Here is a 26,497-nt window from a genome sequence, read left to right on the forward strand (position 1 = left end):
TTGTCCGCACCTGCCTCTCCTCACAGTCCAGGAACTCGAGGGCATAGACCCTCGAGCAGTTTCTGCAGCACACATTCATTACATGCAATTGAACCGAGATAAGCTGGCCGAAATTAAACAAGGACCTGTGCAGAAATCAATGGGATCGGGTCCCCAGGATCAGAAGGGTAAGCACATTTTCACAAACTGAGCAGAGCCTTAGGACGCGAGCTGTTGTTGGGCTAAAGGCTTGGACTGTGGGCCATCCTGGCTACTCCCCCTCCACTCGACAAACACCTACGGAGGACCTACTCTGGAGCACACACTGAGTGGGCTCTGAAGCTGAGAAGCCACGGCTCCTGTAGCCACTGTCCAGAGGGAGATGTAAAGAAAAAGGCCATGACACCCAGTGCAACGTGCGTGGGGAGAAGGACGTCGTGCCCAACACTGAGCGCGGAGAGGACCTGACACCCTGTGCGCCCAGCAATTTCAGCCCTTGTCTACAAGACCAAAGACTTTGCAGTTAAGGAAATCGAGGCTTCACCGGGGCTGCGGGATGTGCCCAGGGCACAGAGGGCAGGTGCTTACATCCTGGTAAACAAACAGGGCCTCCCAACCTTAGCTCTGAGCTCTGCTCCTTCTGCCTTGTCCGGGTCCCTACTTCACCGTTCACTGAACTGTTCGCCTCCCCCTTCCTCACGGTGCTTCCCCCAAGGCCCGAGGACAGATGTCTCTATCCTCTCCGTAGAAAACACTTCGTCCTTCGTCCTCTCCACGAGCCCTCTGCCTGTGGCACTCCAGCTCCCTAACTCACAGGTGGGACCTCTGCAAATGTTCGGAAGGACCCCCCCCCCCAGCTCCGGGCCCTGGCTCTGAGCCTCATCCCCAGGAGCGCCACGTCCTTACAGCAGAAAGCCTAGTTGGTGGCCCGCTGTCTCCAATGACCTCCTGACCGCCAACTGCCCAAAGTCCCAGAGCCTGTTCCCCGCACCTCTCTTCACAGGCAAGCACCTCTAAAGCACAGCCTATCTTCCTCCTTCCACCCCCTCATCTCCAAGCAACTCCCCTGCCTTCTGGATTCTTCCTCCACGATGCCGGACCAGAGGCCTCTCTGCCGTCCTCTTTGCCGTCGTTCATTTGTAACCCAACACCTGCTCACACCTACCACGCCAGCGCCCCGCGGTGGGCTCTAGTGACCACCGTGACGGAGATGGCACTGTCCTGAAGCTCACTGCCTAGCGCAGGCGTCACGGAGAATTTCACTACAGTTCCCACGGAAGCGCGGAAGAACCGCACACCTCTGCTCACCGCAACTGCAACCGACGGGCAGCAACAGAAATCGCTGAGCCCAGCTAGCTGAAGGACGTCTAACCTCCGGGCGCGTGACGAGACGGCTGCCCCCTAAAGTACGCCCACAGGAAGCATGGAGACTAAAAGGGGGCTCCACCCTGAAAGAGGAGTACTCACCTTCGTGGGCCCAGATATGCCGCTGAAGGTCCGAGCCGTTCTTCATGAAGTAGAAATCGCAGTACGGGCACTTCATGGCTCGCTTCCCAATCAGGCCTTTCAGCTGAACCCTCCTCCCGAGAACCTCAGAAATCGTGCTCATGGACACCTCTAGGAGAAAAGCAGGGGGATCAGCAGCAGCCAAAGAGGGGCGGCCCCGCGAGACATACGTGAACCTCGTGACCGCGCCCCAGTGCCCTGGCCGGTCCCAGCAGCGCTCAGCTGGCCAATCAAGATGTGCCCCGGAGTCACACAGTAGGATTGTTGCCTAAAAATTGAACCAGAATCTAATCAAGTCTCAGATCTAAATATCCGTGAGCATAAAATCCAAAGGATGGAGAAACAAGACCATGAGGCAGCATCAGACAAATGCAGGACATGAAATCATCTACAGGAAAAACGAACCGGTCCCTCCAACAAACTGATGTCAAGGGTACAAAAGTGGGGTGGGGTGAACCACAGAATATAAGAAACTCAAGTGACATAACGACTAAAAGCAAAATACCTGGGTCTTGATTCAAACAATCTTATGCCAACTGAGGAAATTTTAAATAAACTAATACCAGGCGGTAATAAAGAGTCACCATTGATTCTGTCTGTTTTAATGGTGACCTAGTGTTATGTTCCAAAAACACCCTGATTCGCATCCCAAACTACTTTTACGGGGAAATTACATATGTGCGGGACCTACTTTAAGATATTCTAGAACGAAAGTCTGGAGGTCAATCCATGAAACCAGTCTGACGAAATGCACTCGAGTGTGGCAGGTGAGCTGTTGCGTATCCGTGGGGGTGCCTCATACTACCCCGTGTTTTGTATGTATTTGAAGTTTAGACCAAAGACAAAGAACACCTCACCTATGTTCACGAGAAAGGCTGGCCAGTTTAAATGAGCACCCTCGGCTCACACTGGACACAGGCTGACACAGAAAGAGGCCATCAGAGAATCCCATAACCCACGTGTTCCCACACAGACAAAGGTCTTAAAGCTCCGTCTGTTCCCACAAATAACATGAGTGTCGGTGAACTCTGTCATTTCTTTACTTTTCTCCAGCATCATTTATAATCAGCGAGTCAGTCCCCTAGCACAGGAGCAGATACAAAATAAAGCAGATACAAAGGGGACGTAGACGCAGGGAAAAGTGCACCCGGCTTACCTGTTCCTCATTTATACCACACACAGTTCCCACGTCTGTGCTCTCGGGCCTGCCCCATGTGACACCGGGGACCTGGGATCAGCCTTAACAGTGGTAGCCCTTCCCCAAGGCTCTAATAGGGTGGGGGGAAGGGCAGAAAATTGCCAATGACCTGAACACAAGGAGTCAGTGCACCGAGAACAGGGTATGGGCGGGGGGAGGGGCCCTCCCCCAGTTGGGGAGCCCCCAAATCCTCCCCAAGGATGGGACTCCAAGGAAGAACACAGAGAATAAACAGGAATTAGCAGAGTGGAGGAAATGTGTCCCAGGTGGTGAAAACGGAGGTGTGACAGGCATGAACGCCCAGGTGGCTCGTGCTTCACACCTCTCAGTGGCCAGAGACCAGTGTGGGGAGACCCAAGGTGACAGTCACTCCAACTCAGCAAGGCTCCTCAGCCTGGGAGCGCGCACCCCTCATAGACCAACATGTTGGGCACCAAACTTTTCACGGGCCCCCGGGGAGTGGCGTCTAGGTCAGACCGGTTTGTAGGTGACCCACCCAAAGGCATTCCAAGTGAACATTAAAACGGAGGAGATGGGAGTGTGGGGAGACGTATCAGACCAGATAAAAGGATAAAATGAAGGCATTAAAACAACTCCCCACATTAAATAAAGGTAATCGTTTCCCTCGAATCCATTCATACGTTCATCCCCCTTTATTCCCATTTCACGTAATTGATATATAATGCTGTGTTTTAAACATAAGCACTTTAAAATTAATCTCCTCTCCAAGATGCATAACCTTACCAGGATGGTTGGTCTTGATATGCGACTTTATCAATCGGTCTTCCGAAAAAGACTTTTCACACACTGGACAAGAGTAACTCCTTTTGTCCTTAACAGAAAGAGAGCATAATCAATGGGATGTCTCATTCAAACCTAGGCTCCATGGAAAAACCACCACCGCCACCACCACTGCCGCCACCGCCACGGCTGCCGCCACCACCGCTAGACCACAGTGCACCTCTGCAAACACGTGACATGCCGCCTGCACCTGGCCCCCCACAGCGGGGAGCTCAGGAGCGCCAGGGAATGGTCCCAGCTCCATTTCAGAAGGGGGGGACGGGGCTTACAGATGACGGTCTGCTGGAGGTGGCCAGGCCAGCAGAGGGCAGGGCTCGGCCTCGAGGTCTACTGCGCGGACCAGCGCTGCTCCACGACCCAACACGTATTATGTCCTCCAGTGCTCTCTGCGTGGTGGGGGGGAGGGGGGTTCATAGAAGTTATTTTACTGAGACTCACAACCACTTTTAATTGATAGGCATTATGATGCTCGTGTTACAGATTAAGACACGAGGCCAAGGGTGATGAGCCCCAAGTCTGAGGGGAAGAGCCGGCATCTGAACCCGAAATGCCCACCCCAGGCTGCTCCTACGACTCCCAAGACCTGCGTGCCACTGAGGCCGCAGGTAAGGGGTCCTCCCACACTGCTCCTCACTTCCTTGACCCAGCTAACCGCCAGCTACATTCTCACTACGGGAGAGGCTTTTGTCAATGATCCAGCTACAGCTTTTGCTCATCTTTTCCTTCAGCTCACTGTAAGTCTACTGCACGTGCTAATTCCCCCCAGGTGTTATGGGTTAACCAATGTCCCCTGCAAAATTCAAACTGAAGTCCTAACCCTCAGTACTTTGGAATGAGACCTTATTTGGAAACAAGGTCATTGCAGATGCAATAGTTCAGCTGAAGTCATTGTGGGGGGGCCCAATTCCTACATGACTGGCTTCCTGATAAAAAAGGAAATTTGGACACAGACATGCACAAAGGGGGGATGCCATGCGGAGAAGGAGGCAGAAATCCAGGTGACGAGTCTGCAAGCCAAGGAACAACAGAGATTGCTGGCAAAACACCAAAAGCTAGGAGAGAGGTGAAGAATAGCCTCTCCCTCACGGCCAAAACCATGCAAACACCTTGATCGTGGGATCCTGGCCTCCAGAACTGGGAGACAATAAACATCATTGTTTATGCCACTCAGTGGGTCGGGGGCCCTAGGGGCTAATACAGGGAGTGAGCAGACGTAGGGAAAGGGCCGCAGCCGGACTCCACCTGTGTACAGGTGTGTCAAACAGGTGGGAGGGGCAGGCAGACAGAGCAGTGCTCTGCGTGGGAGTTTGCTCCTGCCCGCCCCCACAGCATCCCCGACAGGGAAGACAGCCAAGTGCGGCAGCATCAGTGCAAGCTCACCAGGCACAGAAACACCTGCAAACCCACAACGAGCTGCGAAGTGTGACCTGTGTTAACAAACTGCATGAGCCCACAAGAAATGCAGGAGCCGAGGCTGCAAGGAAGGGTTTCGGGCCATGTGTGTTCCGGAGGATGTTCCCAGTCCCTGTTCACTTGGATTTACAGGAGAACGAATTCCCACCACTTCCTGGGCACCTACGAGGAGCTCAGCATTGCACCAAGTGCTCCCCATGTCATGAAAAATGAGTAAGTCACCCGAAAATGCAGTCTACTCACATCCTCACACCAATAAATAATAATAGCAACAATAGCAACCATTTCTTAAGAACTTACTCATGCAGAGTGCTGAGCTCTCATCTGAGAAGCTGCCCAAGGTCACACACTACCCCCCACTGCCGAGAGCAGAGGACGGTGTCCAAAGCAGACCTCTGTAATCCAAAGTTCCTGCTCCTATAAGACAGTGACCAGGAGTACAGACTGAGGGCTCCAAAACCCTAGGTTCAAATCCTAGTTTCACCACTTACTAGCTGGGGAACTTTGGGCAAGTGACTTCACCTGTCAATGCCCTGGTTTCTTCATTTGTAAAATGGCAATAAAAACAGCCTCCTTGCTAGGAGGAAAAAGGACATTAAAAACACATAAAGTGGACTTCCATTTGCCAGTCCAGCACGTAAGAAGCTCGGAAGTCTCCACTCCATCCTAACAACACATGAAATGTTGGACAAACTGAAAAAACAACAACTCTTCTTAATCTGTAAGAGACATGAAGTCATAGGGCAACCCACTGCCCCTCAAGCTGGAGACAATGCACAGAATCATGACTTCTTGGAGCAAAAACCCACAGGCAGAAACCTCCCTGCGGACCAGGACCAGAGCAGGGAAACTTGGACGGGAACTGAGGAGATGCCGGAAGCTCGCTGGGGACAACTGAGAGAGTTAAACGTTCCAGGGCCACCCACCTTTGTACGTGTTGCCTCCAGGAGCTCCACCTTGTACTCTGGGTGAATACCAGAGAAAAACCCATGCTTCCGCTTCCCGCAAGGAGAGGGGAAAAGGAACCATTTTGAAATACACCACAGCATTCTCTTGCTCTCAACAAGGCCTGCCCCCAGGGGAAACCAATTAACCAGAGCCTAACCTGGGGGGTAATACCAGAGAATAGCTACTGGGGGAAGGGAAATACCCACCTTCAACCTCCTCCTACATCCTTCCACGTGTGAAAAAGGATATACGCAAACTCAGACCACTTTAGCCATCCTTTCCCACCCAAGGGAGTTGGGGAAAAACCGAGGAACACTGGTGAAGTTCATGTCCAACAGCAGAGGCTAACAGAGAGACTGAGACCTTATCACAGGATTATAGAAGGATCCCCCTCCCCCACATCTTACCAATACATTAATAAAGGCCTATTGCAGTTCCTTGTACCCAGTACATCCTGTCCTGAAGGAAGAAAAAAATTGTAAGACACACTCAAAGGCAAAAAACACAGTCTGAAGAGGCAGAGCAGGCACCAGAACCAGACTCAGATACGGCAAGGAGGCTGGGATTATCAGACTATTTAAAACAGCTCTGATGCGCGTGCTCAGGGTTCTACCGGAGGATGCAGAGAGCAGGCAAGAGACACTGCCCACAATGTAAGCAGAAAGATGAACATTCTCAGAAAAAAAACAACAAAGAAATGCCAGAGATCAAAACCGCTCCAACAGAAGTGAAGAATGTCTCTGATGGGAGTAGGAAGAGACTGGACACAGCTGAGGAAAGAATTTCTGAGCTTAGGGATATCTCTAAAGAAACCTCTAAAACTGAAAAGCAGGCAGGAAAGAAGACTGATGGAAACAGAACGTCCAAGGACCGTGGGACGACAGAAGGTGTAATATGCATGTACTGGGAATACGAGAAGAAGAAGAAGAAAGAGATGAAGGAACTGAAGAAATATTTGAAACAGTAATGACTGAGAATTTCCCTAACAGGATGTCAAACGCCAAAACAGATCCAAAAAGCTCAGAGACACCAAATAGGAATAATACCAAATAAACTACACCTATCATGTTTGAACTATAGTAAACCAAAGTTAAAGAAAAAATACTGAATGAAGCCAGGGTTGGTGGGGAGGACACCTTACCCCTGGAGGAACAAAGATAAGAATTATACCCAACTTCTGAGAAACCACAAAAGCAAGAAGAGAAGAGAGTGAAATATTTACAGAGCTGAAAGGAAAAAAAACACCAACCCAGAATTCTGTGCCCTGCAAAAGTATCCTTCAAAAATGAAGGAGAAATAAAGATTTTCTCAGACAAATAAAAATTGAAGGAATCTGTTACTACTTACACTGTCTTACAAGAAATATTAGAACAAAATAAAGTCAGAATCTTGACCTGCATAAATTAGAGCATTGGAGAAGGAAGAAGTAAGGTAAAAAAAAAAATTTATTTATCTTAAGCTTAATTGATCTAACAAAGTCTGTTCAAAATAACAGCAACAATGTATTCAATAATATATGCTTTCTAGATACAAATGTTTATATAAAAGTAAAATAAATATCAGCAGTGATACAAGGGGTACAAAGAAGGAATTAGGATTATTTTGTTAATTACAAGGTACTCACACTATCCATAATGTGGAACAGTGCTATATGAAAATCAACTTGGATTATATAGAAATGTATAGAAGTTCTAGGGTAACCACTAGAAAAAGTAAAAAAAAAAAAAAGTAAAAGTTAATGTATGCTAAGTAAGGAGAGAAAATGAAATCATATAAAATGCTCAATTAAAACTACAAACGAGGGGCGCCTGGGTGGCTCAGTCAGTTAGGTGTCTGCCTTCGGCTCAGGTCATGATCCCAGGGTTCTGGGATCAAGCCCCATGTTGGGCTCCCTGCTCAGCGAGGAGTCGGCTTGTCCTTCTGCCCCTCCCCCTGCTCATGCTCACTCTCTCACCCTCTCTCAGAAAAATAAAATCTTTTTAAAATAAATAAATAATTAAATAAAACTACAAACAACAGAAAAATATTGGAACACAAAGGAACAGAGAACAAGGACAACAAATAGAAAACACTGACAAATATAATAAATATTAATTCAACTATACCAATAATCACTTTATCAAATGATCTTAAATGTACCAATTAAAAGACAGAGATTGCCAGACTGGATCAAGAAACAAGATTCAACAATACGTTGGCTGTAAGAAGACCCACTTTAAATTTAAAGACACAAGCATATTAGAAGGAAATTATACCATGCTAACACTAATCAAAAGAAAGGGGAAGCAGCTTAATTTCAGGCAGAACAGACTTCAAGGATAGTTATCACTTATAAAAACGGGCACTTACATAATGTTGAAGGGGTCAATTCTCCAAGACATAATAATCCTTAACATGTATGCATCTAACAACACAGTCAAAAAGCCTGAGGGGAAAACTGGTAGACCGGCAAGGAGAAAAAGATGAACCCACTGCTTCAGTTGGAGACTTCAACGCCCCTCTATCAGAAACGGACAGATCCAGCAGGCAGAAAATCAGTGAGGACACAGCTGAATTCAACACCACCATTAATCAACTGGGTACAATTGACACCTACAGACTACTGCAACAACAGAATACACATTCTTCTCAAGGTCACATAGAACATTCACCGAAATAGACCACATTCTGGGCCATGAAACAGCCCTCAACAAATTGAAAAGAAAAGAAATCATACAGAGTCTGCTCACAGACCCCAATGGATTACACTAGTAATCAATAACAGAAAGCTGGACTATCTCAAAATATGTACAAATTAAACAATATACTTTTAATAACACAAGTTGAAGAAATCTCAAGAAAAATTTTTTTAAATTTTAAATTAAATAAAAATGAAAACACAAGTTATCAAAATCTATGAAAAGCAACGAAAACTGTACTTAGGGGGAAATTTACAGAACACTGAACGTATAATATTAGAAAAGAAGAAAGATCTAAAATTGATCTTCTAAGCTTCCACCTTAGGAAAGCAGAAAAAGGTGAGTAAATTAAATTCAGATTAAGCAGAAGAAAAAAATTAAAAATTAGAGCAGAAACCAAATAAATTACAATAGGAAATCACAAATACCATATGACTTCACTCATGCGAAATTTAAGAAACAGATGAACATAGGGGAAGGGGGGAAAAAAAGAGAGAGGGAGGCAAACCATGAGAGAAAATTAACTACAGAGAACAAACTGAGGGTTGCTGGTGGAAGATGGGCAGGGGATGAGCTAGATGGGGGACGGGCATTAAGGAGGGCACTTGTTGTGATGAGCACTGGGTATTATATTTAAGTGATGAACCACTAAATTCTACTCCTGAAACCAATGTTATAGTATATGTTAGCTAGAATTTAAATAAAAACTTGAAGATACATATATACATACATACATACAGGAAATCAACAGAGGAAAAAAAAAAAAGCTAGCTCTTTGAAAAGATCAATAATATCATTAAACCTCTAACCAGGCTAACTAGGCAAAAGAGAGGCCACAAGTTACTAATACAAGAAATGAAAAAGGGGACAGACTACTGAAAAAGGGGACACACCACAGATCCCCTGAACATTAAAAAGATAGTAAAGAAATACCATGAATAAGTCTATGCCCACAAATTTGACAACCTAAAGGAAACAGACCAATTCTTTAAAAGACACAGACTGCCAAAACTCACAAAGAAATAAATAATCATAACAGTCCTATCTCTGTTAAAGAAATGACATCAATAATGTTCCAAAAAAAGGGGTGCCCAGGTGGTTCAGTTGGTTGACTCTTGGTTTTGGCTCAGGTCATGAACTCAGGGTTGAGCCCCGCATCAGGCTCCACACTCAGCAAGAAGTATGCCTGAAATTCTCTCTCCCTCTCCCTCCACCCCTCCCCTTGCTCATGCACACTTTCTCTCAAATAAATCTTTAAAAATAATAATAGTAATAATAATAATAATAATCTTCCAAAACAAAAAGCACCAATCCCAGATGTATTTACCAGTGAACTCCACCAAACACGTAAGGAAGAAATTATACCAATTCTCTACAATCTCTTTCAGAAAACAAAAGCAGAAGAATTGAACTTCCTAACTCATTCCACAAAGGCCAGCATTACCCCAATATCAAAAACAGACAAAGACATTACAAGAAAAGTAAATTACAGGCCAATATCGCTCATGAACAGAGACGAATCCTCAGCAAAACATTAGCACATCGAAACAACAATGTAAAAAAGAACTACACACCACAATCGAATGGAATTTATCCCTACTAGGCAAGGCTGATTCAACATTCTAAAATCAAATAAAAAATCTATCACACCAACAGGGTAAGAAATAAAAATCACATGCTCATATCAATAGAAACATAAGAAGAATTTGGTAAAATCCAACATCCATTCACGATAAACAATCTCAGTAAAATAGGAAGGGGGATAACCTCCTCAAGTTGATAAAGATTATCTATAAAATACTTACAGTTATCATCATACTTAATGATGAGACACTAGAAGTCTTCCCACTAAGATCAGAAACGAATCAAGGATCTGCTTACGAAGTGAAAGAAGCTGGTGTGAAAAGGCTCCAAACTATACGATTCCAACTCTATGACATTCTGAAAAAAGCAGAACCATGGAGACGGTGAAAGAATGCATAGTGGCCAGAATGTGGAGGGAAGAGAGGGATGAACAGGTGGAGTGAGGAGGATGTGAGGGCAGTGACACTCTTCTGCATGAGGCGATAATGGCGGGTGCATGTCATTATCCACTGTCCACACCCACAGAACGCACAACACCAAGAGTGGCCCCAGATGTAAACTCCGGGCTCTGGGTGTTACCAGCGTGTCAGTGTCCATTCATGGACTGTAACAACAGTAACACTGTGGTGTGGGATGTCAATAGTGGGGTCGGTTGTGCCTGTTTGGGGACAGAGAAATCTCTGTACTTACAGGTCAATCTGCAGTGAACCTAAAACTGTTCTAAAAAAATAAAGTTTATTAAGAGAGAACACACAGAGTGCTTAGAATGGACCCTGGCCTCTCGATAGTGAGCACTCGATGTTGCTGTGGCATTGTTATTAACGCAACTCGGCCTCAGATAAGAGATCTTCTCGTGGGCTAACGCACCCTGGGAATCTGCAAGAGGGGGGTCTGAGTGAGCACCCTCCAAATTCCTTTGTGGATTAGATGCCACTGTTGCAGAACATCTCCAGAGAGGGTGTTCCCTGGAGCACACTGAGGAGAACGGTACTTGGTATTTAAAAACAAAAACAGGGGCGCCAGGGTGGCGCAGTCATTAAGCATCTGCCTTCGGCTCAAGGCATGATCCCGGCGTTCTGGGATCAAGCCCCACATCAGGCTCCTCCTCTGGGAGCCTGCTTCTTCCTCTCCCACTCTCCCTGCTTGTGTTCCCTCTCTCGCTGGCTATCTCTCTCTCTGTCAAATAAATAAAATCTTAAAAAAATAATAAAATAAAATAAAAACAAAATAAAATAAAATAAAATAAAAACAAAAACAAAAGTCCCTCTGAACCATCAAACAGTCTGGCTGCAGGTCCCACAAAACATCTGGGTTCCAAGCGATGCCTGCCAAGCTCAGGTGTCCAAGCAGTCCAGGCAGCTCTCGTGACACTGTCCTGAGCTTTGTGCCCAGCCAATGCCACAGACTTCCACCCAGGCTATGCTGTGGGCTCAGGCCTTCTCAAGATGCTCCCATCACTGTCCTCCTCTGCCCTTGACCCTTCAAGGTCACCCCATCACTCCCTCAGTCTGCACATAGGAACTCGTGCTCACAGGCTGTTTCTGAAAGACGCCCTGGCCTGGCGAGCATCCTGGAGGAGGCCTGTTACCACCCCCGTCTGCCCCCAGTGCCCTCATCAGCAGAGATGATGGAGGCGTTCAGCAGAGCTTTGAAGAAGTTTACTGTCATCTCCCCTGAGACCTTGCTATTAGATTTTTTTTTTCTTTTAATCTCTGATCGTCTGAAAGCAATTTATCTTAGAGCTTATCAGGGCCCCTCATTTCTTGATGCCTTTGAAGATTGTCAGAAGGGCACAGGCGGTAGGACACAGGCGGCAGGAGGAGGGGGCACTCTTAGGACTCATTTAATTTCTTTCCCCAAAGCCTCAGTTCCATACTGGAGATGAAAACCCAAACTGACACAACCACCGTAAAAAGAGCGGTTGTTAAAAGAGTTCCTGGCAGAGGCGGAGAGCGAGAGGCCTGCACGGTAATGACAGTCAAGAAGCCCAGCCCTCGGAGTATGTTTGCTCTGTGGAAATGGCCTTCAAAGCAACAAAGTACCCTTTGAAAGAAGAAAGGCATCAGCAGGAGTCTGTGGCCACAGTGTGGGGTGTGGGCGTTGACCCAGGGCTCAGGCTCACTGCCCCCCCCCCCGTGGACTCCACCTCGGTCTACAGCTCTAGGGCAGGTTGCCTTGGCCCCCAGAGCAACTGGGCAGTTCTAAGTGTGAAATTAGCAGTGGGTGGAGAATATCAAGCCTGCCCCCGGCCACCAAGTGTATTAATGATCACATAAGTACTACCGCTGTAAAATATGTGATGTCAAGTTTAAAAAATTGGGTGGGAGATTCCACTCTGAACAATCTCTCAGGAATAAAAGCAGGGTGATGGTGTCCGCTGTCCTCTGTGGACTCACTCATTCATTCCTCAGACCTTCCAAGGGCCCCTGTTATGTGCCAGGCATTGCACTAAGGACAGAGGTATGAGACACTGGCCCTGCCCTCCTGGGGCCCGTGAGCGAGTGAGAGCTGCCACCACACACAGGCAGAAAAGGTGACCCTGAAATTGTGACTGATTTGAACAAGCTAGGAAAAAAGCCTCCCCCCCACCATGGCCCCAACACACACATACACACACACAAAAAAAAAAAAAGAAAAGAAAAACGAAGAAAAGAAAAGAAAAACGAAGGGAAGGGAAGGGAAGGGAAGGGGAAGGGAAGGGAAGGGAAGGGAAGGGAAGGGAAGGGAAGGAAAAAGGAAAAGGAAAAGGAAAGGGAAAAAACCAAATGTGTTCCATTTGGGATTTCGACTCAAGGATCCCGCTGTCAACCGAAAGCAGCTCTGTTTTGCCAGGCGAGCCCCTTCAATCCTCGACCCCCTCCTTGCTCACAGGAAGCTGCCTCTCATACACAGGAAGCGTGGGGGGCCCGAGGTCTCCTGCACTGTAGATAAGCGCCCAGACACCGCCACACAGAAACAAACTGGTCTGTGCCCACGGAGGAAAAGACCATCCTCTCCTGGATCCTGGAAAAGAAAACCTCGTATCCAATCACTTTTCAGTAACATTTTCCTCCACTTAAAAAACAAAAACAAAAACAGACAAATCCGTTGATTTCCAGAAAGATACCGGAGGCAGTAGCTCCCTCTATTTTCTCTGTGCTTTGCTGGCAACATGTTGCTTTACTTCCAGCAAGTACGAGTAAGATGTTTTAAATGTGCCCTTGTAGCCAGAAACAGAGCACACATTTTTCAAAGACAGGGACCAAGAGCTAATCTGAAACGTGTGATGAGAGAGCATCCCGCCCTGGACGGATGGTGCTGCCTGCACGCCCCGCTCCTACCACTCCCCCTCCTCCTGCTACTGCTAAGAAGGACAAGCTGGCTCAGACGGGCCGCCGCCCTGTGGCCTGGACCTGCGCTGAGTCCCTCACCAACAGCATCTCACTAAATTCCCCCAACAACCCGGGAGGCACGTCACAGACCAGGTACCAGAGGAGTGAGGAAGCGAAGCCACACCCTCTGAGGGGTCGAGTTAGCAGGTGACACCAAAAGATGCCCTTTTGCCAGTGAGGGCTCGTGACTGCTACAAGCGCCCTCAGACCGGCCGGTTACCCGTGAGCTCGTCTTAGAAGGAACACAAGCTGGAGATAAAGGGAGAAGACTGACATGTCGTGAACACCCAACACATGCTCCAGTTCCTGCCACTTCAAGCGTGTCTATCAGGAGGGACTTACGGGGCAGATTCCCAGGTCCCCCTCAAATTACAGTGGAGGCATTGAGCCCAGCAACCTCTCACCCCCATGTGACTCGGATTCGTGACGTCATGAATTACCTCACCTGGGTCAGTAACATAAACTTATTTAGAGTGACCCACAGGAGGTCACCCATTTGCCACTGCCATCTGGGACACACACGCACACACACTGATACATGAACATACTGAAACACGGAAATAGGGGCACCTGGTTGAGCGTCTGACTCTTGGTTTCGGCTCAGGTCATTATCTCAGGGTCATGAGATCGAGCCCCACATTGGGCTCTGCGCAGTGTGGAGTCTGCTTGAGATTCTCTCTCTTCCTTTGCCTCTGCCTCTCCCCTGCCCCGCAAGCCCACTTGCTCCTCCCAATCTCTTTCTCAAATAAATAATCTTAAAACACAGAAACAAAGGTCTCAGAAAACAACACTTAACCTCGGGTACGGGTGCCTAATGTTAGTAATTTCTATTTTATCCTATGGCATTTCATTTTTTAAGAGATAATTACTAGTTGTGACTCACTAAACTGTTTCACAGACCATGACCTACGGACAGCAAAAACTGATCTGGGCGTCCCACACATTTTCTAATTTACATGCCACAACTTGAGAGGCCAGAGATGGTACCTAATTTTCATGTTACAAATGAGAAAGCGGAGGCTCGGCAAATGCCCTAGATCATGGAGGTGGACATGGGGTCTGGGCTACAGCACTCCAGAGCCCAAAGCCCCTGGCATTACACGTTCTTCAAGTCTCCCCTGCACAAACTCTGCACAGTGCCGTAGAAAGGGGGCTTGCTCCAGCAACATCATTAACTACTGCCTTTGGCTGTCTCTCCACACTTCCTTGATGCTAATACAGCTTTGACTGTAAGTCACACAGCCTAGTTCCTCGGGAGAGGGAGGATGTGAGGGGAGAGACCATATTAACTGTACTCACGCCTTCTGACCACTGAGTGCATCATTAGCAAAGACATGGTTAAGAGTCACAGAAATAGGAAACTGAGCCAAATTATCCCAGGGTCCTACGGCAACTAGAATGGACCTGGATGGAGGCCCATCTGGGGTGGGGCAGGGGTTCAATTTAAAATTTCCTTCGTTTTGCACTGCATGGGAATCAGAGTTGAAAACAGGCAAGTGCTGGATCAAATGCAGAAAGTCCAACGGGACTTTTAACACACCTGGCCCATCACTCCGGGTCACACGTAAGGGAACCAAGCCCCAGGCTATGCAAGGTCACACCAGCACCACTCTCCCAAGCCAGGCAGGCCCTTCCCTTACTGGAGCCCTCCACTCAGCACCTTTACATCATGAAGCTCATTCGCGTTATCTCATGGGGCCCTCACCACGACCCTGAGAAAGAAGAGTATACACTCACTCTGCCATTATTTATAAACTGCATGATTCCCCTTATATGGAATCCCCAGCCAGGCCAATCCACAGAACTAGAAAGCAGAATAGCAGCTGCCTAGGGCTTGGGGTGGGGAAAGTAAGCGATGCTAGCTAACAGAAGATCTCCCCACCAGGTCAACATTCCCCTGCTAGCTTAGGCTTCATTCCAGGAATGATTTACAGGCTCAAAAAACAAACGTTGTCTAAACTCAAAATACTGGAACCTATTTTCATAAATGATGCCATCTTACATTGGTAATACAGTCCATGTGCTTCATGGAAAACGTTTTCAATAACCTAGTGTAAATACAAAAGGTTTCCCCTTGGTGTGTGCTGCCTTCTCTGCCGGGAGCTTCCCCCTTGCCTCTCCTTTGACCAAATCCTACTCATCAAGCTCAGAACCCCTCCTCCAGGCAGCCCGCCCTCCTTTACCCTGACCTCTCCGAAGTGGTGTGGGAGGGGAAGGCACTTTGTGTTGGCCTCACTTACCCCCCCCATGATATACTGTCCTCTTGTTTATCACTACCCCCCAACCCCGAAACAGAGCACCTTGAAGGCAGACAGGGGGTCGTACTCATGTCTGAAATCCCAATGCCCAACCACGCAGAGGATGGAGCCTCCAGCCTGCGTCGGTGAGCTTCTGGGAAGCAGTAGCACGTTCACCTTTAAAAGTGCCTCAAATGAAAGGGGGGGTAATCAGAAGGGGGAATGAAACATGAGAGACTATGGACTATGAGAAACAAACTGAGGGCCTCAGAGGGGCGGGGGGTGGGGGAATGGGATAGACCGGTGATGGGTAGTAAGGAGGGCACGTATTGTACGGTGCACTGGGTGTTATACGCAACTAATGAATCATCGAACTTTACATCAGAAACCGGGGATGTACTGTATGGTGACTAACATAATATAATAAAAAATCATTAAAAAAAAAAATTCCTCAAATGGAAAAACTGCGAACATCAGGGAGGGAAAGACTGAAATCACTGTAAAAAGGCGCTGTAAAAAGGGGGCTTGCTCCTGCTCCAGCAACTTTAACAACTTCTAAGAAAACGTGAGTGTTGATGAGAATTGGGATAACACCCCGTTTTTACAAGGTCAACAGAGTCATGCTCCCTTATTCCCCCTCTTCTCTTGCGGGAGCTCTCAGGGACGTTCCATTATCGTAGCACGAGACACAGCACAGGACGTATCCATGCAGTCCCTGCTATCACGGGACAAAGTCGACCTCCACCATGTTCCTTCCAGTGGTGTGCAAGTGTCCAAGAAACATTCTGACATTCAGGACCGTCTGCCCGGACCGAGTGTGACCGGGGGTGAGTTACCAAATGACTGTGCAGAAGTGGAGGAAACACTCCCACCTCCTGGAGGTGGTATGAGAATTAATTATGATGGGGGGCCCAGACCACAGGATGAGAACAACCACCATCCCCCCTTCCCCAACACACCCTCTCAAGTGTCGACACGAGACACAGCCTCTCTGAAGGAAGATTCACAACCACAGAAAGTTGAAGAGAAGCTTCTTTAAATGCCAGGTTATCAAGATAAATGAAAGCATGTGAAATCGGGGCTTAAGATTGTGTCCCCGACGGGCCCTGCTGACCGTGAGGACCAGGGATGTGGCCAGGATGCTGAGCACCAGCATCTAGAGGCAGGAAAATGCCTGGGCTGGACCTGAGTTCCCCTGACACACGCATCGCAAGGAAAACGGGTATGGGGAAAAACCAGTCCCACACGCTGAAGAGCTCTTGTAACTTCCTCTTCTGTGTCAGCCTTCAGCCTCTGTTTCAGAGTCTCTCCATGCAGGGCAACAAGTCCCCAAATGGTAAGCAGAATAAATAACAGTAATTCTAACAGTCAGTGGCATATGGTGCTTACTCCATATCAGGCATCGTTCTGAGACATTTACATATATTCTCTCACCTCACCCTCCTGAGGATGGGTAAACTGAGGCACGGGGCAGTTACAGGACTCAACTTGAAGTCAGATGCATGGCCAATGGGGGACGTTTAGTCAGAACTAAAACCCACAGCCTGGTTCCTGGACTTAGCGGCTACACCCCAAGGCTGCCCCTCGCATCCTGGCCCCATGTTGGCCTCCCTCCCTCTTGACTTCATACGCGTTTCTAGCAAGGTCATCGTAATGACTTCTGCCACCCCAGTTTCCCCCCGCCCTGAGACAGCACGAGAAGCACTACCAATCTAACAGCAATTCTGTAAGGAAATAGGAAGAGTCTACCTTCGTGCCCTATTGAGAAAGAGAGAGAAACACAGCTAAGAGGTCCGAGGTGACAGGCAGTAGCGGACACATGGTCGACAATACAATCACTGAGCCAGGTTCTTGCCAGAACATTCCATCTTATCCTCCCAAGAATCCGGGAGAGCTATATACATAGACAAACATACATGGTGTCTGCAAGCATGTATTAAACATGTGTATGCACACGTGTCTACACGTGTATAATACACACGTGTCTGCACATAAATGCATAGATAATACGCGTGTGCATGTCTGAAGATGGAGATATACTAATATATATTTCATACACAAGGCTGCCACGTCTCAGAAAGGTCAAGAGACTTGCCCCAATATCCACAGCTCATCAGTGCTAGAGACGGTATCAGCAGGCATCTAACCCCAAAGCACGTGCCCTGACCCACCCCACTGCACCCGTAACACCCCAACTTCACCCATACTGACAAAGTGCCACAGAGTGAATGATTTCTGTGCTGGAACACAGTGGAAGCACACCAAGCTTCCGAAGCCTCCTTCTGGGCTGTCTGTCGTATAAAAAGGAATGTCATTAAAGCAGAACCACACCTGGGGCCAGAGGGGCCTCCTTTATACCTGCAGAAGGCTCAAATCACGCTCAGGTGTCCGCCCCTTGAGTGACGTGAGAATTTGCAAAAACATTCATTAAGTTACATAATCACCACCGAAGAATTAAACAAGTTTAACCATTATGAATTTTAACAGCCTCTTGGATTACGTTATCATTTTTTTTTTTTAATAAAAACGCTTCACAGACAATCTCTTGCAGACAGTCGACAACAACCAACAACACAAGAGGACGACAGTGGTCATCACGGTTTACTGCGCTCTCCCCGTGAACCCGATACTGCCTACTGCCTTCCAGGCACTATCGAACTCAGTCTCTCCACTCTTAGTGGCAGCTCTTACTACTAGCACCCCTGTTATTAATAACTCTTTATAACGTCATTTAACAAATCCTTGCTTTATTTCTACTCTGCAGATCTTCTGTAGTTTTTCTCTGATGCTGAAAAATCTGTACAGAGACGAAATTTGTTCAACCAAATCATTCTGCGACATCTGAGACTCTCCCTGCAAAAGAATCCCGGGGTGAAGCGTTCTGAGAAGCGAAGTGCCTGCTTGCGGGCACTCGCGTGCTGGGCCCCCAGGAAGCAAGACAGCGCCCCAGGCACCAAGGGTAGAAAGCAGAGAGCACCCGGGGCGGACGGTGTGAACGCGTAGGCTTGCTACTTACCAGCTCTGTGTGAACTTTCAGATGTGCCTGCAGCTTATATTTATCTGGGGTGTTGTAGTCACAGCCGTCGGTGGGACACTTCAGCAAGATGTTACTGTGTTTCTGAATAACATGGCGCTTAAGGCAGTTTTTGGTGATGGAGGAATAATGGCACTGGGAGCAATGGTACAGGTGTTCCCGCGTGTGGGTGCGCACGTGCATATCAAAGTGCACCTGGTACCAAAAAAGTTTGCCTAAAAAAAATCATCATGTGAGAACCAGGAAATTTCTTTTATAATGAATTTGATTTTCTTGTTATGATTGTTTACTATCCCATTTAGCTCCCTCTCCGGCCTGTCCAGGTCACCCTTCACACCTTCCTCACTTCCGTCTGCAAATTACTTGTCAAAGGCGGAAGGCTGTAGACCTTAAGGGTGCTGCTCTGTCTGCATGACGTCAGAGCTGGGCGAGGAGGCAACCCGTGTTTACTGAGGACCAAGGACAGCGCCGAAGATGGCTGTGCTCAAGCCTAAGTCAGAGTCTCCATACGCTATGACACCCGGGCCAGAGCAGGGCCTCCTACGTCCGGGACCACCAGCTCCCCGGAGACTCAGAGGCCAGGCCTGCACCGTGAGCCGGAAGGGCTCTACTCGGGGCTCCCTATAGACAGCTGCGCTGACAACATGGCCACAACTTAAGCTGCACTTTACACCTGTCATGTGCCAGGAGGACCATTCTCCCTCATTCCCATTCTGGCAGAGGTCGTGGCATAAACCACTGCATGCTCTGGACCACGCCGGCATGGCTAACTGTCCAGTCCCTCTGACTGCCTCCACAAAGACTCTTCATGCTAAACGGTAACACAGGTGGCCACCTGTTACTATCTACAGATGATGAAGGGTAGCTCATTTGGAAGCGGTTCTTTGCAAAGAGACATGAGCTCGAATCAAACACGAGGGGACCCAAAGTAAGCCGGGGATGGGCAGGGCTGCTGGGAACGGAGCTCACTGGCCACTGGCCCAGCTCTGCCTCTCCTTACCACAGTATTCACACTCCAGGTCCCCGTACACCTTCCGGATCCTCTCGCACAAGCTAGTGTTCATCCGTCTCTTCTGTAAACCATCCAGGATCTTCATGAACGCGCTGATGCCAGCCCGGTGCTCAGAAGCAGGTGTGCAAGAGTCAGGCTGGGGCAGGGCCAGGTCCCCTCCGCCCGTTACCAGAGCAGGGTCTGAGGCCTCACCTGGGTTTGACCTGAGACACCTACCAGGATCTGGTCCTTCAGATGCGGGGACAGCCACTTCCTGCCCCGCCCCCGGGGGGCTCTCGGCACCCTGCGTGTCCTGGCTTGTTTCCGTGCGTCTGGCCTCAGACAGCAGTGGTGTGACTTCTTCGCCCTGAGTCTGGGAGGAGGCTCTGTGAGGGGCATCCAGGGTCTCCTCAGGAGCTGTGCGAGCCCCAGCAGAGGAGGTATTATTCTTCAGTAAAAACTCATCAGAAACCACCGAGTGCGAGCGAAGGTCCGAGGAGTCCACAGCAGCTTCTAGCTCGCAGGGTGGCAGGACAGTGCTTTCAGCCTGGGGGGCGGCTAAGTGCGCGGGTGGGGCAGGCTCGTCCACGGAGGCCTCCGTCTCCTTCCGTCCCTCCTCAGGCTGAGCGTCTCCGGGGCAGGCTGCCTCCTTGGGTGCATTCACCCCCTGGCACACAAACTCTTCCTCTGCCAGCTGCAGCTGGCCCCCCAAGGCTTCTTGCTGGATGTCCCCGCCGGGCTCCAGCAGGCAGAAGCTCTGGTTGATGGAGCTGGTGAAGACCCCAGGCTCCTGCGCAGCCCCGTGTGCCTCGCGGATGTGGGAGCGCAGCCGGATGGAGCTGACAAACTTCTTGAGGCATACGGCACAGACATACACGAAGGGGTGCTTCCTGACGTGCAGCTCCAGCGCCTGGTACTTGGTGGCCCCGTGGCCGCAGAGCTCGCAGGCAAAGGGCCACTTGTCCCCGTGCACCAGCATGTGGCGGTCACGGTCCAGCTCGTTCTTGAACTTGCGCTCGCAGATGTGGCAGTCGTAAAGCAGCTGCCGCTTGCCCTCCCTGGTCATGAGGCAGAGCTCGTCCAGGGCCTCCTTGACCTTCTTGTCCTGGGGGTCGTGCGCGTCTCGGATGTGCTTGATGAGGTTCTTCACGTCCGAGTACTTCTTCTTGCAGAAGCGGCAGTGCTGCTTGATCTTTTTGTGCACGCGCTCGATGTGCACCTTGAGGTGCCCCTTGCTCAGGCAGGTGAAAGAGCAGTAGTCGCAGGCGAACTTCTCGCCGGTGTGCTTGCGCAGGTGCACGTTCAGGTTGGCCTTGATGGCGCTGGCATAGCTGCACTGCGGGCACTTGTAGGGCTTCTCGTTGGTGTGGATCCTCAGGTGGGCCTGCAGCGAGTGCTTGAACTTGAAGACCTTGTTGCAGTACTCACAAGTGAAGATCTTGAGCTGGGTGGGCCCTAGCCTAGAAACAGACGACAGCACGGTTACCAATGGGGACACTGCACCTCCCTAAACACCTTGGATTCCTTCTTAGGAACCAAACACCAAAGGCTCACAGTCAACTAAATGGCCCTGAGCGGGACCACGGGGCCGAGTATGGGTCTCTGTCCCTCAGGGGCTCCCAGGCTGGGGGAGAGCAGACAGGTGAGTGCGTGGCTGCACGCCAGTGTGGCCAGTATGGCCAGTGTGGACAGGAACCACATGCAAGGCACAGAGAAAGAGACCCCTAACCTGCACTGAGGCGGCTGTGAAATGCTAAAGAGATGTCTGAGTAAAGGCTTGCAGAACAAGAAGAGGGAGGCAAGAGGAGAGACAGGGAAGAGGGATGCACATTCACAATGTACACAACAACTACTGTGCCCCAAAGCTGGCCTGGACGGTTCCGGCTACGTGACCAGTAGTCACGGAATGAGCTCCGACGGCTCCGTCAGACAAGATACCATCTGCCCAGGTCTGTTCCACAGCTGCAACCATCCACACGTGCCTGCTCATTCAACCAGCTGTCGGGGGCACCCCTCTGCCCTTTGCTGCCACTCAGTGAAAACCCGCGTCCCCATGTCCTCCCAGGGCAAGTGAACCGGGGACCTGGCCGTCAGGAGCCGAGCTCCATGTCTGCCCTTGTGGCGATGAAGGGTCTGCCGGTGAGCAGAGGTGGGGGCAAGTGCTCAGCTAGGAGGGCATGCGTGGGCCCGGCCGGCAGCAGGCAGGTGCCCAGGAACGGGAAGCCGCGTGTGCATGTGCACCATGCCACGTCCCCCACAGCGCCATCAGTAACCACGCTGGCGTTTCAGTCTCCATCGTCCTCCTTCCCTGCGGCTAGTTCAGTGCTCTCTCGGGGAAAAGAGGGCTACTGTTCAACCGTCGTCTGTTAACCTCACAGACCACTTATCAATGACTGTCGTGTGTGAATACTTGCCCATGTGTTTCAGGCACCGTGTCAGTGTTTGTGTATGTGGTGGAGAATAAAAGCACCGTCTGCCTCATGGACCTCTTCTCTCCCAATATGGCAACATGTAGGAGATGGTCTAATAGCCAGCAATTACTGAGTACGTGGAACGCGGAACACTATGCTAAGTACTTATTCCCAGCCCTATGGTTATACCCATTGTAAGGATGACAAAACAGAGTCTCCGCCTGAGGTTGCACAATGAGTAAGCGGTGGAGCCAGGACTGGACCCCCAGTGGACTGAGCCCCTAGAGGTTGCACCTTGCTCCTCATCCCCCGTAACGCCTGCAAACACCACGCCCACCCCTCCCCGCAGTGTGACTGCACATGGAGTCCTGCACGGGGCTTCCAGTGCCGCTGCAACAGCCCTGCCTTATTTCTGGAAGCAGTGAATGACGGTCACCAGATGGTCACCCTGCAGCAGGCAGCAGGGACAGGAATTGGCAGATGAGCCAGACAGGCAGGTGAGGCTTCCTCTCCTCCATAACTGCTCCCTCTGGATGCATGTCCAGGTTGTCCACGGAGGTCCTCAGAAACACTGATCATCACTTAGTGCTGTTAATCAGACACCATTAAGATGCATGCACTGTAACTGCGAAGTCTGTATTTATGGAACTATCCATACAACTATATTTGATCAACACAGGTTGCCTTGTCTTTAAATTAAAAATATTTAAATCGATTGTAGTTCATAAACACCAGAGGGTACCATTCACATAATGTAATTAAAATATTCAAATCTGAAAGTCAGCGCTACGCGCCTGCATTTGAAACCCAAGGCTAATTTCAGGAAACTAATTTGGATCTTTCTCAAATGACAAAGAAACCCAGAAGGTGATAGATTTTATTGGTATAAAGAACACTGGAGAAAGAAACCTGGATTCAGAATGTTAATTAAATAAACAAATCATGGTATTTTCTCCTCTAATGCAAGATCTAAAAGGTCTTAGGAGAATCTTTTGCTCTGATGTTTTTTGGTATCATTACACAAATACCTGATAAAGCCCTCAGTGCCCTGTTTCCCACCAAGGATAATGAATCCGATGAAGACTCAGCAGCCTGCACGTGACTCTCGGGTGCAAACCTTGCTCGCTGTGACCGTGACCTGATGCACAGAGCTACAATGTCTGCACGACTGCTGTTACACTATTTCACTCCAGATGTTCCCATGCAGGGAGAGCCACTCTCACCATTACATTGTAGAAAGTGGTCAGGCAGAGCTTTTAAAGGTCAGACCCCTTGATGTGGTTATTCCACGTCTGGAAATGTATTGAAAGAAAGCATACAAAATTGGAACAAAGGTGCTCACTGCACAACTTGTCACAGCATTGTTAAGAGCAGAAAACTGCTGGAAGGTTCCAACATAAGGAACCAGCTTGTTTGCACATTTATTTTTTTCCTTCTTTCACTCATTCAGAAAAGTACACCAGGCCCTGGGGACACAATAGAGACAAAAAGAAATACAACTCATGCTGTCTTGGAGCCCACTTTCTGGAGGAAGGGATGGGTCAGACTAATAACCACGGAAATGAGCAGGTAAGGACCACAAGCTCCCTGTGGTGATTGGGAAAAGACAGGATGATGCTCTCTGAGACCAGATCAGGGCAGACTGATCAGTCTAGGGGACAGGGCAGGCTGTCCTGAGCACTGGACATTTGAGCAGACAGCTAAGGATGAATAGGAGTTAAGCAAGCCAGGGACAGGGGAGGCATCCAGAATAAGGAAAAGGCACCTGCAAGGAGAGATCAAGGAAGTATAAGGGGCCCAGAGGGCTAGAGTACCTGCTGGAGCCCAGAGACCACGGGTAGCCAATGAGGAGACAAGGCTGGAAAAGTGGCAGCCCCAGAAGCCCCTGCAGGCCAAGTTCTCCCAACAGCAGTGAGGCCTTGAAGGGTACAATCAGATGGGCATTTTACCAGATCTCACTGGCTACAGTGTGAAGAACTGAGTAGATTACAGGGGCACCTGGGTGGCTCGGTTGGTTAAGCATCTGCCTTCGGCTCAGATCCTGATCCCAGGGTCCTGGAATCAAGCCCCACATCAGGCTCCTTGCTCAGCAGGGAGCTGGCTTCTCCCTCTCCCTGTGCCCCTCTCCCTGCTTGTGGTCTCTCTCTCTCTCTGTATCAAACAGATAAATAAAACCTTAAAAAAAAAAAAAAAGAACTGAGTAGATTACAGAGCATTCTATCACAACCTAACACGTCACGACAGAAGAATTTGTGAATAATCTGAGTCGGAGGAAAGTAAATAGAATGTGATCAGGTATTAAAAGCAAGATACAAAATTGCACTATAAAATATAAACTCAATTTTATAAAAGACATGGGCTGAAAAAAGGTTGGAAGGAGATACATTAAAAATATTAACAGTGACTATATTACGGTAGTGAGATTACAAACAATGCTTGTTCTTACAGTTTTCTGGACTTCCAAAATTTTCCATAGAATCAGTCTGTGTCCTATTTATGCGAGAACCTACCTGATACGTTGATGTAACTAAAAGTTTGTATCTACAAAATGCAAAAAAAGTCTCTTTCCTAACTATTTTGTAATTTGTACTATACAATATTGATAGAATGCATGACAATTGGAATATAGTCTAAATCTGCTGTTTAGATAGGGTGTCTATTTGCCTGTTAACTAGATGACCAGTTAGCTGAATCCCTCCCCAGCAGACGCTGAAATAGTGTGCAGACGGTTAGCTAAGGTCTACAAATCAACTTGAGACCAGAATGATCTTCAAATTTAATTCCATGACAGTTTTGCCAAAGGAATGAGTATTTTTACAACTTCATCAATAAATTCAGTTGCTCATAGCTGCAAGCATACAGGACTGAGGCTACAAATTAATGAAGCATCCCACATGACATCATGTTCATATATTTTGTCATTTATTCTCACCACTAAAAGAAGTCAGACCGTACTAGAGACAATCTTACGGCTGGGATAATGGAGGCTCAGAGGCAAACCCACTTGTGTCGGATACTACAGAGTAAAAGCCTCATCCAGACGATAGCCACGTCTCTCCTGTTCTCTCTCCTCCCCAGTGCCTGGTACATAACAGGCATTTAATCTGTGGAGCTGAGAGTAGAATAGTCGAGAGCCAAGCCAGGTCTGTTTGGCACTAAAGCTATGCTCTCTTCAAGAACAGCTCATTTCCCCTCTTCCAGAAACAGGTGAAACCCACCGGCGACTGGCATTTTCACCGTCCTTCCTCTCAGGTGGGAAAATGTCTGCAGAGCGCAGACGACCAGTTTGCTAAAGCCACCTGAGCTGGTAGCAACCACAGCTGAGACAGGGACCCGGGGAGGGTGTGGAAAACGTACCTACTCATTCACTACGGTTGCCAACTGACCCAGTGTGTTCGGAGGGGAGTTTTCAATGTTGATTACAGTTTTAAATCCTCATATTCTTTGAGACAGCAATTTCAACTCTAGCAGTTTCTGCCACAGGCCGTGAAGAAGCATGGAAAGATGAAGGCAGCAGAAACTTGAGGGCAGCACTGTCTATCAACCAAACACTGGTTACAGAAGCTACAGGGCACCCATCCGATAGCAAATGCTTGTTACAAAACATGGACTGACAAAGATTTTCAAGGTGAGGTAAGTTAAAGAAAATTGGTAACAGGGCATTTGCTATTTTGTATTAAAAAAAAAATAACAGGGGCACCTGGGTGGCACAGCGGTTAAGCGTCTGCCTTCGGCTCAGGGCGTGATCCCGGCATTCTGGGATCGAGCTCCACATCAGGCTCCTCTGCTATGAGCCTGCTTCTTCCTCTCCCACTCCCCCTGCTTGTGTTCCCTCTCTCTCTGGCTGTCTCTATCTCTGTCAAATAAATAAAATCTTAAAAAATAAATAAAAATAAAAATAAATAAATAAATTTTTAAAAATTTTANCCCCTGCTTGTGTTCCCTCTCTCTCTGGCTGTCTCTATCTCTGTCGAATAAATAAAATCTTAAAAAAAAAATAAAAATAAAAATAAATTAAAAAATTTTTAAAAATTTAAAAAAATAACAAAATTAAAGTGCTATATTTAAGTATATCATGAGAAAATTATGGCGGCATATGACCAAACTGTCAGCAGTAGTTACTTCTAGAAGAACTATGGGTTACTTTAAACCCTACATCATCTGCAGTGCTGGAAGTTTCTAGAAGATGCTTGGTTACTTTTAAAAGTGTGGGGGGCGGGGGATTTTTTTTCTCATCATAGTATGTGCAGCTTTAAAAATCAGCAAATTTACTAGGGCCTTGTTTATACCTCTTTTTATCAAGGTTGAACATACATTTGCCGTAAGTAAAATACTCCACCTTCATT

At 48.3% G+C, this 26,497-nt stretch overlaps 1 protein-coding gene across 6 annotated transcripts in view; it reads right to left on the reverse strand.

Annotated features, from left to right (window-relative positions):
- Window positions 1–26,497, reverse strand: part of ZFAT (zinc finger and AT-hook domain containing) — a 291,267-nt gene that overhangs the window by 212,883 nt on the left and 51,887 nt on the right. For 4 of the 6 annotated variants that reach the window (XR_004627936.1, XR_004627937.1, XM_034668647.1 and 1 more), the window contains exons 6-7: window positions 19,750–21,200; window positions 18,732–18,964 (exon numbers count right to left, since the gene is read on the reverse strand). Coding sequence is in view for 4 of the 6 variants with exons in the window: in XM_034668647.1 (XP_034524538.1) it covers window positions 18,732–18,964; window positions 19,750–21,200 (1,684 nt within the window). In the remaining 2 variants the exon portion in view is untranslated. Of the gene's footprint in view, window positions 1–1,446; window positions 1,597–3,427; window positions 3,516–3,753; window positions 3,871–18,731; window positions 18,965–19,749; window positions 21,201–26,497 lie in introns of all 6 variants that reach the window. The other 2 variants (XM_034668646.1, XM_034668648.1) reach the window with 2 other exon arrangements.

The sequence above is a fragment of the Ailuropoda melanoleuca genome, chromosome 9, assembly GCF_002007445.2.
Source record: "Ailuropoda melanoleuca isolate Jingjing chromosome 9, ASM200744v2, whole genome shotgun sequence".
NCBI classification, from domain to species: domain Eukaryota; kingdom Metazoa; phylum Chordata; class Mammalia; order Carnivora; family Ursidae; genus Ailuropoda; species Ailuropoda melanoleuca.